Source organism: Hippichthys cyanospilos, chromosome 8 (assembly GCF_059441005.1).
Source record: "Hippichthys cyanospilos isolate Australia breed blue-spotted pipefish chromosome 8, RoL_Hcya_1.0, whole genome shotgun sequence".
In the NCBI taxonomy this organism is placed as follows: Eukaryota; Metazoa; Chordata; class Actinopteri; order Syngnathiformes; family Syngnathidae; genus Hippichthys; species Hippichthys cyanospilos.
Genome location: NC_142376.1, coordinates 15,231,775 through 15,250,000, shown reverse-complemented (window position 1 = coordinate 15,250,000; position 18,226 = coordinate 15,231,775). Strand labels below are relative to the sequence as shown.

At 38.9% G+C, this 18,226-nt stretch overlaps 1 protein-coding gene across 1 annotated transcript in view; it reads left to right on the top strand.

Moving 5' to 3' along the window:
• The window catches only part of kif16bb (kinesin family member 16Bb), a 19,165-nt gene extending 7,984 nt beyond the window's left edge, over window positions 1-11,181 (top strand). Inside the window, exons 12-18 of the mRNA XM_088421999.1 lie at window positions 3,234-3,353; window positions 3,489-3,540; window positions 3,641-3,778; window positions 4,923-5,005; window positions 5,137-5,216; window positions 8,279-8,369; window positions 8,793-11,181. Of these exons, the coding sequence (XP_088278125.1) occupies window positions 3,234-3,353; window positions 3,489-3,540; window positions 3,641-3,778; window positions 4,923-5,005; window positions 5,137-5,216; window positions 8,279-8,369; window positions 8,793-10,958 (2,730 nt within the window). The 3' untranslated portion in view covers window positions 10,959-11,181. The remainder of the gene's footprint in view (window positions 1-3,233; window positions 3,354-3,488; window positions 3,541-3,640; window positions 3,779-4,922; window positions 5,006-5,136; window positions 5,217-8,278; window positions 8,370-8,792) is intronic.
• Window positions 11,182-18,226: the final 7,045 nt, after the last annotated feature.

Genomic DNA, 18,226 nt, shown 5'->3' with positions numbered 1-18,226 from the left:
ATTTATGTGTTAAATTCTATTCCCGCAAACATGATAAAATTCCAATTTGGGACTTTAAAAGGGATGTTACCCAAGAGCTGTGTGTTTTTGTATTTTCATATTTTAAAAATCAGTTTAGAATTGAGTTGGAGCTCTCCAGATTGGTTACAGGGCATGTGTGAAGGCGAAATGAATTATGAATTTGGTCCAAAGCAGTCTCTCACAAGGATGAAAATTTAACAGAAAGAACAAGAAAAATACTAACACTCCTTGACACACAGATTTGAATATTTCTAGAGTATTTGACTACAAAACTGCTTTTAGCATACCACCGCAACTTTGCATCCTCTCACTTTTATACATTTATCATTCAAAACTCCGATTATAATTTTTCCATTTACTGAGGAAATTATTTGACTACAGAACACATAGTACGGTAGTAATAATTATTATTTGTATTGTTGTTTTGTCCATACCAGACTATGTTCCATGATGCGGCAGGTGGCATGTTAAGAATGAATTGTAATTTTATGCGTGTTTGTTATTTTGTCTTTCAGTTGACTCGATATTTATATGTAATTAAGACATGCTTTTTTTTTCTCTTATAAAATTCACTATACATTTCTGCTTAGCTGGTATGTTGCACCACATGGCATAGCTGATGGGTAATTAGTGATTAATTGGCTTAGAGCTGGAAAATTTAGAATTCATATTCATGGACTAAATAGAACTGTCAAAATAGTCAGAGAAAAATAATACGATTTTGATGATGATAGTATTTAACGGAAGCCTAAATGTTCCTTCAGCCAATGTCAACTTTAATTACAGTATACTCACCAGCTGCCTCAAGCGGAGAGCAGATTTGAGTGTTTTTATTTATTTATTTTCCTCCCCTTTGGTCACTGTGGCACGCTGACTGACTGAGTGACCATCTGAAATGAAGATCAGCGTTTACTGCCACATATGTGAATGTGAGGAGACTCTAAAAGCACTTCATCTGTTCCTGATGTCAGAAGAATGTGACAGAGTGCATTAATCTGCCAGGACTCTTCCAACTTCTAATGAAGTCTGTGAAGAATCCCTTTTAATTAACAGGCCTCGGTCGATACCTCTCCTGCTTCATTAGGAGGTTGGTGGGGAGGATTTCTTCAATCTCTCAACTGCCACCGAGTGAGGCAGGGGTTGTGGACATGTTTCTTGTCACCGTTCAATCCATGTTAAAGTGAGTAGGAGAAGGAAAAAGTTTATAAAATGGCGGAGCTACAATTCTCCTTATACTCAATTTTTCCACTCTTCATTTTGAAGGTACTCTTGATAATCCGTAGCAATCTGAGATATTAGTCCACTGTTTTAAAATGAGAATACCTTTTTGAGGAGCACTTGTACTTGGCTATTGACTTAGAATTATTGAACCTCAAAGCTCTGGGAGGGACATTCTTGGATGTCAACACTTGTTGTTTTTTATGGCCATACTCGTGTGCTCTTTAAACACAGGCTAAATATTTCTTATATTTAAGTGAGTTTTTGTACTAACTCTCTACAACCCCTCAGGTCTTCTCGAGGACAGTTATTTTCTCGTCTGAAAAATTATTACTATAATGGCACACATGCACATAATTTAAAATGCCCTTCATTGTTGCTTCACACAAAAGTTTGTGTGACTTGCTTTTATTTCAGTGACAGTCGGTGCAAGGTAATTTATGCATCATTTAAGAGTCGTTGCTTTTGTATTACATTATATAGTGAATATAAAGTCTACACACCCTGCTTGAGATGCAGGCTTTTTTTGGGGGGGGGGGTGGGGGGTTATAACAAGAAACCAAAATCATTAAAACATTTTGACAGTTTAAGAAAACAAAAAAAAAAAAAGGGTGCGCTGTAATTGGTTATCTGAACTGGGCAACTGTGATGTCATTTTCACTTGATATCAAGTGTCCAATTGGCCGCTCCTGAGATGAATAAAAACGAGTGCTACTTAATCCTTATTTTGCAAACACAATATTAATAAGAATGCTGTATTTCTAGTACAGTGGCCCTGAAGTGCAAAGTAAACTAAAAAGGTAACTGCGACCAAAAAGAAAAACGCATTACAATAGACAACATACAAACGCAAATCAAAATCACAAAATAAAAAGACAGTTATTTACAAATTAAAAACAAAAATGTAAAAGATGAAACGGCAAATCAAACAAATTTAAAATAAAACCACAAGAACACCATAAAGCATCATCAAAATGGAGTCCCAGTAAATCAAAGTTAAATCAGAAGGTAACTGCGAACAAAATACTAAAGCATTAATATAGACAAAATATGAACAAATCAATCATAAATTAATGGCAAACGTAATACAACGGCAAATTAATCTCAAACAAATACAATACATCACAATTTTTGATTTGTGGTTGTTTTGTATTGAAATGTGTTTTAGCTTTATTGTTTGCATTTGCATTTAATTTGCAGTTGTGTTTTTTGTAACATTTTTGTTTTGTGATTTTTAAATTTGCCATTACAAAAGATAAAGTGCTTTTGTCATTGATTTCACTTCTCTGATTCTGCTAGTTTTTGTTTTTTGTTTTTGTTTCTTTTTATTTTGCCCAAACTCGCCTCCTGCATGTTTTCCAGGTTTCTTTCCCCAAAACGCCTGATTAATTAAAATGATCAGCTCAGCACAAGCCTGTTAACGATCGTGATTGTTTGAAATCAGCTGTGGAAGGGAAAGAAACTTGAAAAACATACAGGATACTGGCCCTCGGGGACCGACTTTGGACATTTCTGTGTTCGAAAAGATGTCAGTCTTGTTTTACCTTTCCCACAGACACATTCTTAATGATGTGGAATAAGTTTGTTGTTATGCTGATGTACAAGCTTGGGCCCGTTGAAAGCGACATAACCTTGATGGTTATGCATCACTGGTGGCAATGGCGCATGTTATACAACGTGTGTGGCTGCTAGCAATGCGTCTTTTTCGCTCTGCGAACACAATGTACAGTTTGACTCTCGCCATGGTAATCTAAATGATTTATTGCATCTCTCTCCCCGTCATCCACTCGACTGCTTCGTAGCAACACATGGCCAAAACTCGGCTATTCTGCTCGGCCTTCAGGCAAGGAAGAGCAGTCATAAAGAATTTAGTTTTCTGCTGGTTGTCATTAAATGTCTGTCAGCTTCCCCCCCTTTATTATTGTGTGCCATTTCGGCTACGGGCAATTGAGACTGTCTGCGTCCTTCTCAGGGTAATCTCTTGTGTCCCACAGGAGGAGGCGGTGGCTCTGAAGAAGGAAGGGAGTGCTGTGGTTTTGGTCTGCCAGTTTCCCCATCTGATAGGCATTGATGATGACTTGCTCAGCACTGGCGTCATTCTTTATTATTTGAAAGTGAATAGAGCGTTTCATCTTCACCTAACTCGCATTTTCTATTAATTAATCACCAGCCAAAGCCAATTATTCTTTGATTGCGGCAGAAAGAAACACACACCTTACATTTCGTCTCTTGATTTATCACCACTATAGGAAGGCAGAACCACAATAAACACAAACAAAGCATCGTGCAGTTTGAATATTGGTGAGTCAGGGTTACTACTACATTACAGAGCCCATTGTTGCATCATCTGTTGATTTATTGACTATAAATGGCATTCTTGACATGTTTTTGTTTCTCATAGAAGATGGTAATAACGGCCTCGTCGGGGAATGTTGGGTGTTTGAGAACAACGCTGGGGCTGTGACTCTCATCCCTCAGAAGGGTGCTATGTGTTCAGTCAATGGCAGAGTGGTAACTCATCCCTTTCAGCTGACTCAGGGTAAGCTTGCCTCATTTTCTCTGAAAAAGAAATGAAAGGGTTGAGCTAATTCCCATATTTGGGTATTGGGTTGTTTCATATTATGACATCCGTTGTCCTTGGCCCTTGCAGCATTCTTGGCACGGTGCATTGTAAAAACACCTTCTCATGAAACTGTAGTTTCTTTTAATAAACATTTCGAAAGGTGAGAGGCTGACAAAGCCCCAGGCAGTTTTCCTTAATTGGCAGATGAAGTTGATCTGGTTTGTTGTGGAGCCAAGCATTACTCTTTTAAAGGAAAGAGTCAAACAGTGTTGCGACATTTAACCTCGCTTGTCCAAACAGGGACTGCTCGCTGGACTTGGAGCCTTCCGGCTTACTACCGCCTCTTCATCAGGGCTTGGCTTTCCGTGATAACAACTCAACAGTGCAGCAGAGCCTTCTGCTAGCCTTCTTTTATAATCATTTCAAGCTTTTCCCATATCCCCTTCACAAACAGCTGTATCTGAGGGCATTTTCTTGAACAAACGTTTGTCATTTTCAGTCCAACAGCAGCTGGAATCTATCAGAGGCTGACCTCTCAGGTGCTTTGTCACTCGGCTGTCTTTTGTAGTTGCGAGATTAGAATTTCCCAGAGCCAGTGATGAGGTGGAGATTGCACGGCTATGCCTTAAGAAAATCGACAGCTGTGATTGCACAAATCCAAGGCCAATATATAAAACCTAATATCACTTCAGTTCTATCACATTTTGAGGATTACCCAGCCGGTTTCTTTTTTTTTGGTTTTCTCTGGTAGATCATTGCGTGGTTTAGGTCACTGCCATTCATGTTGGAAATTGCTTTCTTCGTAGTAAAGCTTGTGCTCATTTAAGGAAAAGTAAGCCAACCCATTTTATGCCAGCAGGTTTTTAGTGAAGACACTTTGCTGCATTGAAACATGGATAAGAATCTTACTTTTGCCCAAGTTTGTAGTTCTTAGCAACTTTTCATGAATTATGAATAATGTTCTGACGCTACATCATTACTCTAAATGACAAATGTTCTGAAGAGCTTCAAATTTTTAATTGCTGCACCTGTCTTAGGGCTTGCATTATTAATTCTAAATACTTTGAGCTAGCAGGTAGTTCAGTAATTTTTCACTCTGATCTCTTCCCTTCCTTTCCAGGTGCCATCATACACCTTGGGAAAAGAACCACATTACGCTTTAACCACCCCACCGAAGCCGCCTATCACAGAGCGAAACAACAGGTAAAGGCAGGGTCTGATCGCAGCAAACAAACAAGGCTGTCTATTGAATCAGTAAACTCCTGCTAAAATTTGGTCATTGACATTGTCAATAATTTTCTAAGCAAAATATTTTCTTATCTTTTTCTCTGCAGCGTATGCTGATATCGATGATTACCTTGTCGCCAAAGTCTAAATCCAACGATTTGCCCAAGATCAAGCTTGGCCCTCCAAGGTAAGACTTGAGGCAGACTTGTATGAAGATTGTGAAAAACCCAGTTATACCTGGTTCGCGACTCTCTAGCTTGGTGTCCAGAACGTGTCATCACAAAATCAAAGCCATAAATCATGGCAGCATTTCTGGGAAAAGTGGGAGCATGCAAACGGACATGTCTGCCTGAAGTATCTCAAGCTGTGCCAATGTACATCACAGCTGGTCTAGACAGCTGAGAAGCTGTCCACGGCTGGCTTCTGTCGTTCGGTAGTGAACTCTTGTGCCACTTGGGAAAGGGGGGTGGGTTGGATTTTACTTGAATTTCACTCCCCGACATGACAGATATGCAGAATACAACACGTCAACATGTTCATCAGTAAAATTTGTTCTCATTAATATTTTCTCTATCTTGAAAAATACTGTATATATTCGGATAAGGAATTGCACTTTGCCCCTGTGGCTTTGGAAGAGCATTATGTCACAGTGGAGCATTTTTTAAAATCTCATTTGTTGCAAACAGATTGTATTTGCTTCTTCATTATAGCCTGATGAAAGCTGTTCCTGTTCTGCAATTTTTATGCTCTCTAACTCACTCGCCTGATCTTGTAAAGAAAAGCACTTGAATTAAAAAAAAAAAAAAAAAAAAAAAGAGGCAAATAAAAAATTTCTTCCACACCTGAAGAATTGGTGAAGAAGATTGGGGCAGGTGTTTTTCTTCCGTTCCGCAATATCAACAGATATTCTGGTTTAGTAACACTCCTTTCCAAAGGTATTAGAGCAGTCAGTGCCACAGCACAAACATTGGCCATAGCCACTGCAACCATTTGAAATGGAGTGAAGATGAAAGCACACACTTGTTTAACTGACGTTAAACAGATTGGAAATGAAAAATAAGAGTACCTCACGACAGTAAACATTTTAAGGTTGTTAAAAAAGAGCATGTAAATAAATACATGTTATAAAGCACAGCAGATTCAACCATTCAAGGGAAAGAAGAGAATGGCTTGGTTGTAACTTGTGTGTGTGTGTGTGTGTGTGTGTGTGTGCGTGTGCGTGTGTGTGTATGCATATATATATATATATATATATATATATATATATATATATATATATAATGTGTGTCTATTGGCTGAACAAGCAAATTGGTTCTTTGGGGAAATACAAATTATTGCTTAGCCCTAAGATTTTAGTTTACAACATTGCCATTTCCATACGTGAGGCAGAAAAAGGCAAAAAAGATCATGAGTCAGAGCTCAGCCCTGTGCTTTTATCTTCTCCAAGCCTGATTGTACGCTGTAAAATAAAGTGCAGATCAGCCATCAGACCCAGGCAGTGGACCCTTTGTCAAGACGTAATTGTACGTACTTGTTCTCGGTGGAACTTCTGCCTCACCAAATGCTTGGTTGGCCATTTTGACGTCTCTTGTTTTATCGCAGGGTTAACTTTTGAGCACAGCCGCTTTATGCTGCACTTTAGTCGAGCTATTTTGCAATCCGGTGGCACAGTGGCAGATATTGGAGGTACATTGGACGCTGTAAGTCAGGGGGGACAAAGTCAAATGGACAGTGGCCCAAATGAAGGGATTAAGTACAAGCAGAGGGCCAGACTGATGCAATGTTTGTTAAAAAAACAATAATAAAATGATCGTACATAGTCTAGTTAACCTATCTGAACCTCCTGTGAACCTAAGAAATCTATTACTACATGATTGGACCGGATGACTAAAGCAATATTTTCTAATGCCTTATGTCAGTCATTTTTAATCTTCACTAAGCACAAAAGACAAACTTTATAAGAAAAGCCCCATAACCTGCAAATTGATAGAATGAGGTGACGCCATCAAGATATCTCTCAAGGAAATGCCAAAATTAAGCTAAATTTTTCTTTAAAGAAATAAATATCAGCATTCGTCACTCAAGCGAAATATTATTAAAACATAACTGAGGCAAAAAAAATGTAATTTATTCATATCTACGGGGAATAGAACTTTAACTTAAGGGGGTAAGTTTACTCAAACAATTTCCATATAACTTCCCTGACAGAATCACCTTTGGCATTTGCCTACCATATCTGATCTGGTGGCTTTGGTTCCCCCTGCAGACTCGGTGTCTTCCATAAAGATGCTCTGTCGTTGTGCCATTTATGGGATGTGACGTTAAAACTCCACTGTCATGTTCCGGCTGGAGTCAACTCTGTGGATGAAAAGTGATTACTTGCAATGTCAGACTGTCACACTTTCACCACACAAAACACACATGGGTTTTCCAGCTACCTCAGTGAACATGTAATCCGATTTCCACCTCGTTTGAAACCCCCGGTTGTCAGTGTCCAACTTCTATTTTACCATTTTTGATGGGTAACTGAAAGTTGACTTTTGCTGTTATGCTAGCTAATGACTTCTGATAAGACTAAATGAAGCCTCCTCCCACTCGGGTGTGCCCCTGTCGCATTGTGGGAAATGTCGTATTGGTGTGTGTAAAACACCTGCCAGAGAAAACTTTACGGACCAGATCTGGCCGACGGGCCGTGACATTGCGATGCACGCACGCACACATACGATGTATATGTGTGTGTGTTCATATATATATATATATATATATATATATATATATATATATATATATATATATATATATATATATATATATATATATATATATATATATATATATATATATATATATATATATATATATATATGATTATTTAGCAAGCATTTGGGTCATCGTTCAACAGAAAAAAACCAATATAAATATTTGATTAGATATGAATCTGATTTGGGAATGTTATAGAAGTACATTTATTCAGGCTGATATCAATGTCAACATACTACATGCGTTGCTCAACCACTGCCCCCCCCCAACCCTGCAGTGTGCTTATGATATGCAAATCTCAGATCAACATTTGTACATTCTTTTTAATTTCACAGCTGGAAGGGTGGCTCTAATAATTCGATTAGTGTTTTTCCACAGTCTGCATTTTGTAGAGAGGAGTCCAAGGTTGTGGCAACATGGATAGTGAAATATTGTTACATAGTGTATTTGTGTCCATTTTCTCTTCTGATCTCTAACTGTGCATTTTAGTGAGGTTGATCGACTTACTTCAAAGTCTGTGAAGTCTGAGCACATGACCTGCTCTTCTACCTTTGCAGCACCAAATGATCTCACAATAACAGTGAGTACACACACACACACACACACACACGCACGCTCACGCACGCATACATCCTCCTTTCAACTACAGTACTACTGTGCACTATTAAGATAAAATAACAAGCTGTCTAGTACTGAGAACAACACCTAGCCACTCTCGGTGCGCTTCCATAGAGGCAAGAAATGTTCTTAGCTTGCTTAGACTGATTATGTTTGTGTTTATTACCTTATTTCACATTCCCACAGGGGTATAAAAGAAATGACATTTTCAAACAATGCACAGTGAACCTGCGCATTGTTAGTTTAATAGTGCATTTCTTTTATTTTTTCTGATTTCAATGTTGTTGTATGCTATGTAAGCAAATGCCTACAGTTGGCCTAACAGCGATGTGAAATGTCACTGTTTTTTTTCTCCCTTTTTCTTCACCCCTGCATTATGAAATAGGCAAAACCAGGAAAAGGTCCCGTCCCTCTCACTAGTTTGGATTTAGTTGGAGGCACACAACAGAATGGGGTAAGCACCAGGGGTGACCTGGAGCAGGAGATAGTTCTGTGTCATAAATCACGACCGATGCTGATGTCTGAGCACCCTTGGAGAAATGCCGAGAATGCTGCTGAAGTACCAAGTTATACAGGAGCGGAAGTGTGGTCAGGGGATGCCAGCCTCCAGCAGACAAGTGTCCTGGGCTTAGGTGATGGATGTGTCATGAAGCCAGAGGGGAATGCTAACGAGATCCAAGGTTTTGTGGCTCATTGCTGCAAGGGGAGACCTGGCTCTGGTGGGAGCTCATTAGGCAACATGTCCCACCTTCAGCATGCAGGGGGAACGAGCTCCACATCTGTCCCCCAACAAACCAACGCTCCTCAGCTTAAGGAAAATGCTTCTAGCAGTCCGGGATCTTGCTGTCCATCTGAGGATGCTGTCTTAAAGGGACCGTTGATCTTTGGAGACATAAATGATTTTGATTCTTTGGAGGGTGAAGATAAAACCAACGTCTTTGTAGTAGCTGCAGTGCAAAGCTCAAGGCTGAGTTCCTTGGTCAACAAAGTCAGTTGGATTGTCAGAGAAGCTCTGGATGTCCTTTGGAGCTCATCCACGCGACTGCAGCGGTTTGAAGAGGAAAGAAAAAAACGTTTTGTCACCCACTGGTTCAATCATTTAATTTCTCTAGTCAATGATAGCAATGTCATGTCTTTAATCGATAGTCAAGTCCTCTCCCTATTAAAAAGGAGTTATGTCTTTGCATGTTTCAAGGGTAGTGGGATTTATTCGATGGTCAAACAGCTACCACTGATAAAACAAATGGAAATGATGGGACACCTTTGGGCCAGGGAGCTAATGAGTAATATTCAGGACTACAATTATCAACATAATCCACCAGTCATGTCCCATACACAGAAGATCATTAAAGCCGATTTGCACCCAGATGGCCTTCATGAGCAAGAAATAGATCACATTGATTTACATGAGGACAAAGCAAGTGCTGATATGTTCCCAGTGAATGACACGATCACCAATACCCCCACAGACAAGGATCAGGCATTAGATAACTCTGTCCCTGTGCAAAGGAATGCGATTAAAAGTTTTTGTCTGCCATTGATAGATTTTCCTTCTGCCCTTATGAACCTACGAAATGTCTCATATGGACAGTTAAAAACATCTCTACAATCTGTCCTGAGCAGCTCAGCGCTAGTTTCTCAAAAGATTATAGCTCTCTTTTGGTTGAATGTAGCAACGATAAGCCAACCTGAACCGTGTCCTGCTCTCCTGGTTCTCTTGGAAGCAGGTCTTTATACATTGACTGCTGATTGTGAGCTGCTGGTATTGTTCCACCAGCTCCCCTTCATGCATTTGAAGGAGCTGCAAATAAGCTTTTCAGGCCACAGCTTGCGTTTGATGGGAGCCACGCAAGAAAGCATCCTTGGTCTGTACACTCATAGCAAGACGCTCACTCAAGAGGTGTGCGGGGCCATACTTGGTGTCGTGTGCCCTGAAGACACCTGGGTTTCTCAACACTTAATTAATGATGACTGGAGGATCTTTTCATTGGATTCACAGTCTTACGTACCTGACCTTCTGTTAGATGCCGGCATGAGGGTATGCTGCCAGGATCAGAAGAGTCTTGCAGATCTGATTTATCTTGTTTATTGCAACATGGACGAAGGAACATCAATTACTCTTGGGGATGTGCAGCTCTTATTGTACACTAGCGTAAAGGTCTGCTTAAGCTCCAGTAGCCGCATTGAAACTGTGACCCAGCTTTTACTTACTGAGACCCACATTGGTCTGGTGGAGGAAGATGTTGTATTTTATCCAACCCCACGCTTGGTCACTATAAGGGCTCGCCATCATCAGTTCCGCAACTTGACTCTTCGTCAGCGCGCTGATGTACACTGCATGGTCTTACATGATGAAGACACGAGCGGAGTTGTCAGTCTGGATCTAATATTTGCAAATTCGAGGGCCAGAGGTCACCCTGAAAGTGTGACTAAAGTAGCCACCCCGCCAGCATTTGATTTGGATTCATCTCCTCAAGCAGAGGTGTGGAAATTAACTTTCACTTGCTCCACTGAGGCAGCATGCCTGATTAATTATTTGTCAAATGTCTGATCAACAACTGGCAGACAGTAATGAGCTGCTCAGCATGAAGACACATGGAGAATGGGCAACCAGTGCAATGAACTGCTACTAATACACCCACTTTTGAGGCCCACATTATCTTTGCGTTAAATTGACATTTTATACTCACCTAACTATTGCTTGTATAATTTTAAAGTCCACATTTTGTTTTACTTGCACCGCCCACTTGCTTGTTTTACCAGATTACACAGTGGTGAAGGATTAATTTAAAATACATGACTGTTTGCAGTTCAAAGAATTTGAGAATTTCTAATTTTAAGTATTTTAATACTCAAAAAGATGTTAGTTATGTACTTGTCAAGTTGTTGATACTGTTTATGTAAATGTTTTTAAAGTTTCTGTGTTTACAAATAAATGTTACCTTTTTGACTTATACTGGTTTTCTCAGACTTTATCCCTTTCAAGTTTCATGAAATTGTTTGCCACATTCTAAATCCAACTCAAAATCCTATTTAAATGATTGTACCCAGGGATATCACTAGATCTAATACTGTACTGGAGCACAAAGAATTCATGAGTGCTCAAAGTGCATGAAGGAATAAAATCCGTATATCGGTAGAATCTGTGCTTATTTGTCATAGAAAAAAATTAGTTCTTTAAACTAACCAATCATATCAGACTATGCTGCTGTCTAGATCTTTGATTAACCACCTGAACATGTATTACGTTAATGCATGTGGCCTACTTGTGCATGTTACTCTATTCCTCTAAACCATTACTGATAAAAGCAAAAAGATAAAGCAATGAATCTTTGTTGAATATGTATTTCAGCAAACTTCTGAAAAGAGAATATTTACAAAAGTGAAAAAAAAAAAATACCAGTACATTTCTATGTAATGATATGTATACGACAGTACGTTAAACTCACAAAAAGTTATAATGTCATGTCAAATACATCGGTGCTGTATGCTAAAAGCTGAGCTGTAAATAAAATACAGGTACATGAAAAAACAAAACAAAACAACAACAAAAAAAGAAACCACAAGACTGATTGTTTATAATACAGCAGCGACCAAAGCTGAATGTCTGATAATGGCCCAAATGGCGATCCCCGCCCATTGGAAATCTCTTCATGGGCAATGGGAGGATTTTACCTGTGCTGAGCAGTAGCTGGATGACGTTAGACGCTAAAACTAACGGGAATGCTCCACTTTCTGACACTTAAGAGATCAGCAAGCTATTTGGCACAGGCATGGCAACTGGTCACGTCTGTTTGTAATTTGCAAGTGCTGATCTTGGCATTGCTTGTAAAAGTAAGAATTTTTGTGAATAGTAACGTTCATTGATGTTCTTTGAGGAATAAACAACCTTGTGGACCGGATCTGGCCCAGAGGCCATACGTTTGACACCCATCTATGGGCTCTGTTAAATTTTGATTGGATTTTTATGAAACATCTGAAACATTATGAAAAGAAACAAACTAAAAAAAAAAAACCCCAAAAACAGTACAGTATACAAGTTCAAAAGTAGTAAGAAGAAGTTCAGGAACTTTAGTCATACCGCTTGTTTTCTCTAAATTATGATATTCAGATTGTACATTATGTTAACTATATAAAGTAAAATAACATATCTACCATTGAACACAAGCTTACTCCAAATTATAATTGATGCAGAGGTCCTGAGCAGAGCCAGCAGCCCATAGCCAACTTCAGATTCACTTAAATACACTCAGGTGCATACATGTTAAAAAAAACAAAAAAACAAAAAACTAATACCTTTAAAGTTGTTGCACATCCCATCGTGTGTTTTTTTTTTTTTTTTTTTTAAATACAAATGTCTTGTGCAAAGAAATGATTTCTCAGTCTGCCAGTATGGGCTGGGATGGTCCTGTAGCCCTGTACTCTTGGACCTCAGAGAGGAGAACATGCCTTTTATGGGGATGGACAAGGTCTTTAATAATCTTCAGAGACTTGTTGAGGCAACGCTGGGTGTAGAGGTCTTGGAGGCTGGGCAACTCACACCCGGTGATGTTTTTTGCGGTACGAACCACCCTACTGAGTGAGCAGCTGCCGCACCAGGCTGTGAAGCTGCTGGTCAGAAGACTCTCAATGGTGCTGCTAGAAAAGCCTCTGGTGTTTTTCTTCCGGCCAAGGTTTTTCAGGCGCCTGCGGCTTTAAAGGTGTTGTTGGGCCTTTTTTTTTTTTTCTTCACTGCAGTGTAGTGGCAGTCCCAGGACAGGTCACTTGAAAGGTTGACCCCTAGATATCTAAAGGTGTTCACTCTATCACTGCTGTGCTGTTGATGGTGATTGGCAGCAGCTCATACTCCTTTCTTTGTGGGTCCATCACTATCTGCTTGGTCTTTTTTGCATTCAGGAAAAGGTAGCTAGGATTTCATTTAACAACCTTTCAATAAATTACCATATAAGTTAGCCATGCGCACATAGTTTATGGGGAGTGAACACAGTAGCAGTAAATTACTATACAATGCCATGCAAAGTAGTATGTGCACTCTGAAATGACTTCAGAATTTTGTTAGTGGGGCAAAGCAGACCTATACTGGGCCATGTGCCCCAGTAAAATATGTCTGGCGATGCAGCTGATTGTACCGGTACTTTGTTTCAATGGAGTAATCTTTTTGTCATAGTTTAAAAATCTAAAATAAGACAAGTGAAAACATTTCCTGGATGCAAAGATGTAATGGAAAAACCACTTTAATGGCTTGAGTTTAAAGTTGGCTTGATTTTAAAGTCGGGCACCTGGAGTGCCTGCCCACTAAAATACTGCAAAAATCTTTTCTTTGTGGTTTCTTTTCATGTGTAAATATGTGTCTGAGCAAGACAGAGTTTCATTGCTGGTACAAACTGTCTGAAATCCTATCATGCAGATATGTGTGACACCTGTACTTTCAAAATTGGTTTTGTTTTATTGCCTACTTTATTGTTTGCTCGATTACAGAATGTAGTCTGCCTGGGGAAATGAACAGAATAAGAATTTCATTGTGTGGCACTATGCATAGGACAATAACTCGAATAACACTCGAATCTTGAAATGTCACAGATAGTTAGCTTAGAGCATTGCTTCTCAATTATATTTTACCAAGAACCCCCACCTCCCAGGAAAGAGAGAACTTTTCGCACAACCCCCAATAAAATATCTGACTATAAATAATATCATCAATAAAATACTGTATAAGTATACCTAAACACGTCTCCTTCTTAACATTAACAAAAGAAAAGAGCAATATAAATCAATTTTCAACCAGTTAATTATTTTTTCCAGAGTTTATATGGGTTACAGCTTGGTCTAAAACAGAAAAAAATAACCAAGTGCATCAAAGTGCCTGAAACAAACAAACAAACAAACGAACAAACAAAAAAGATAAAATATTTTATTTCAATTAAACTTCACAATAAAACAAAGCCTTTTCCCTGGGGTGATCCGTAAAAATGTCTATATTGTCAAATTTTGCTCCTAATGCTGTTGCTAAAGCAACTGTGTCATTTTCAGTCGACAGCAAAAGGCAAAATTGCCTGACTCTGCTGTGATTTTCATCTTCCACAAACACTATTAATTAGAATACTGTTTTCACATGAGTGGAGACACATAAAACAATGTTGTAAAGGACCTCTGACGTGACTTACCCTATAACTCTGACATGGTACATTATAATGCGTGTAATGTACAGTCGGTCAAATGAAACATTTATCACATCTGAAAATCTCTTAATTTTGGACCTGTTATGCTTTGAACCCCTATCATTGTCGTTATTACATTTACACCAGTTTAATAACTTCATGATGAGCACTCTAAACTGCCATATAGCGCTAGCCAAAACAAATGACCAAATCCCAAATGTGCTAAGAAAAAAAATCAGTTCCCTGCTTGGTTTTCCACTTAGGGTCAAGGACAGACTCTTTTCCACTCAAAATTGGAAAACATTAAATAATGAGAATTCAGAGAGTTCATTGACTGGTTTGTGCGCGAGTTGGCGGTGGCTACTTGCTAGGCTCCCAGTAGTTGAAAAGGAAGTGTTTGCTCTTGGACAGACAGCTGATTCGGCTCCAATCCACTGGTGAGCGCCGCCTCGCTAATCACACCTCATGACTTCCCGATGGGTTCTCTGGTCGGAAGACATGCCACCATTGACAGCACATAACAGGATAATTTGTTTACCATCTACTTTGGAAACATGTGAACGTGATCCAGACAGTTCTCTCACTGCTTAGTTGTTGATGGGATAAATCTTTTTGAGCCACTCTTAATCTTTCTGCCTGCCAGCAGTAGCCAAAGTGAAATAATGATTTACCTTTTCAGCAGAGGTGTTGAAGACTTTCCCAAAGCCATTCGCATATTTAAACATTGGTCCTGGTTATGTGTACAAATGATCCTAACGCGAGTCTTATATGACCGTTCAGGTGATTTAACATCGGGATAAAATAATGAGCACTTTACAAGGCAACACAGCAGTCCCTAATAAACATTTTTAGCTGGTCTTGGTAATCAAAGTAAATATTTCACCTATAGATTATTTTCCTGTGACTTTACACCAATGGGAATACCATTTGTGTCGTCATGGATGAGAAGGACAGTATCTCTTTTTTAGGGAGAAAATTTACAAGTAGAACAAGAAGAGATAACATTTGTTAAGCGATGCATTTCATTTTCACAGTTCTTTCTTTTATTTTTTTTTACATTTAATATCTTGAGTTGGACACCAGCTCATTGTTGCCATGGTAAAACACCAAACTTACAGAACACACATTTAATAAATATAGACCTTTTGGCTCACTGGAATGGAAGCGGACTCCCACTAGGCTAATGTTAGACAGTCGTGTTTTATCTAAAGCAGGTAAAGCTGTGAACTATTATGGCTCTTTTGGTGAAAGACTGTGCTTTCTACATCGTCTTCAACGGTTGACAACGGTTGACAGATCGTGCTGGAATCATATTGGTTTACCACAGCCACTATGTTCTCCATGGTGTGAATTTGCAGTGTTTGGAAATTTTTCCTCAATGCCAACTTCCATTCACAATTCACTGGTCAATTAGGTAGCACTTGAGCACAATCGATGTAAACATCCCGTGGATCGTAAAGTCAGGCTTTCAAAATAAACGCAGACCCGTTGGGAGCGGCTTTATCGTGACTTGACTCGTCAACAGTCACACTCGAAACATCGAGGAGTAGTAAAGACAACAAGTCGACAAGTCTGTATAACCCCTACCAGTGTGGTCCATGTTCTGACAGGAGCATGTGCTGGTTTATCCTCGCGGAGAATTGTTCAATCACTGTGGTGCTGTCACTTTTATTGCCGCGGTCAATCTCCGCGAGAGGGCTGCATAATATGCTGCAGACTATACTGGTGGCTCTCATGCAAGCTCCCCTGTTGTGTTTTATGCATGTGACTCGTTGCTTGATGTCCTCATGCTGTTGAATTATGTAGTGCTGTACTAGCACCAATAACTTGTGAATTGTGGCGTGCCTGCTCAGTAAAGGAGTTTATATGAACTAAGCTCTTTGGTGGATAATAATGTATGGTGTTTTAAGAGATTAGTTTCCATTATTTTGCTGCATGTGAGGTCAAGCCTTTAGTCACACAATGAACTGTGACAACCGCTCAATGTTTAACTTACATTCTCAGTGTTTGGAAAAACGGCCATGCACAGTGAGCTGTTTAAAAAAAAAAAAAAAAAAAGCACATGAAAAACCGCTGTATAAAGCAGTGCTGTTATAGTTTACAAAGCCCCCTCTCAGAAAGAGGAAACATTTTGCATAAATATATATATATATATATATATATATATATATATATATATATATATATATATATATATGAACTGAATTTTTTAATATATGAAAACCCTTTAATGATTTATGATTAGTGATTTTGTGTTTTTACTATTTTGAACAGTAATAAAAATATTAATACATTTGAAGTTATTGTTTTAAAGTTGATTTTATTGGTTTTATTAGGAAAAAAAACAAAGCAAAAAAAACCAACTGAAAACTAAACATGATTTTAACAATAGGCTTTCTGCACATTGTTTTTCTATGTACAACAAACATTAACAGCACAAATAACAAAACAAAAAAAAATGCACAAAGTGGTTCCATTGGCACGTACCCATCCATCTATCCATCCGTTTTCTAGAGCCGCTAAACCTCATTATGGGGTCGCAGGCTTGCTAGTACCTATCCCAGCTGTCTATGGGCAGTAGGCCTGGTACAAGTATACCTGCACAAGATACTGAATGTGCTGTAAATCTCAGGGTGAATGGACTTTCGCTTTACTGAAGTTGAGGATCAGACCAGGGCAAGAAACCAATGCACTCTGTTAACTAAGGTCAGTTCGTTAAAGACCTATCATGCTTGTACCGGTCACAACACTTAGGTCGCATCAGTTCACCTGAAAAGAAAAGTTAAAAACTGTGCTTCCTTTGACATTTATTTTAGTCAAATGCCCCCATGAATCATTCCGTTTGATGGCTACTGATTTTTCCCATGGCCAAAAAAAGGGAACATTAATCTCAGGGGAGATGCTCTTGTGATTTAGATGCCACTTTCAGCTTGAGCTGCCCTCATTTGGGAATGCTTCTGTCCAATAAAAACATGAACTTGTCTAGTACATACTGTCATTTTCCTATTGGATTTCGTCTTTCCCTGCATATGCCAGAGGGACATTTGCCAACATGGCGATGAGAGATTTGGATAACTCCAATTCAACTTTGGTTTTATAACAGGCTTCATGAGTTTGTGTCTATGGACATGAAATAAATATTTACCTGTGCTAAATGCAAAAGAAAGACTTATTTTCAGCTAGTGGTTTGTTTTTGTGGTAGTTGACTGTAATAAAGTTAATAAGTTGATTTCTACATTAAACGTCCAGACAGATGTTATGTATACTGCTAAAACCAATTGATTCATGCAACTCAGGTAGGTGTTCACTTCTTGCATTTACTCTTAACTTTTGTTGCCGTGCATATTGCTTGCTTATTTTATGAGCCCCATTGATTATCATTAATTTTACTTTCATACATGTAAAAATGGGAACAAATTTTTTTTTTTTTTAATAGAATTTCACAGTGTTGATTATACAGACAACAACCCATATAACTTGGTAAAGTTCTACTCTCCAGTGTGTTCAAGTTCTATTGTCATTTGTTGTTACAGTGATTGGAATCAGGAAAAACATTCAAGCTCGCGCAAATGACTTGAGAGAAGAGATGAAACTGATGCTCAGCAGGTTGCTTAAATAATTGGCTGCTCTGTAAAGGAGTGTTCAGATATGGGACACGTCA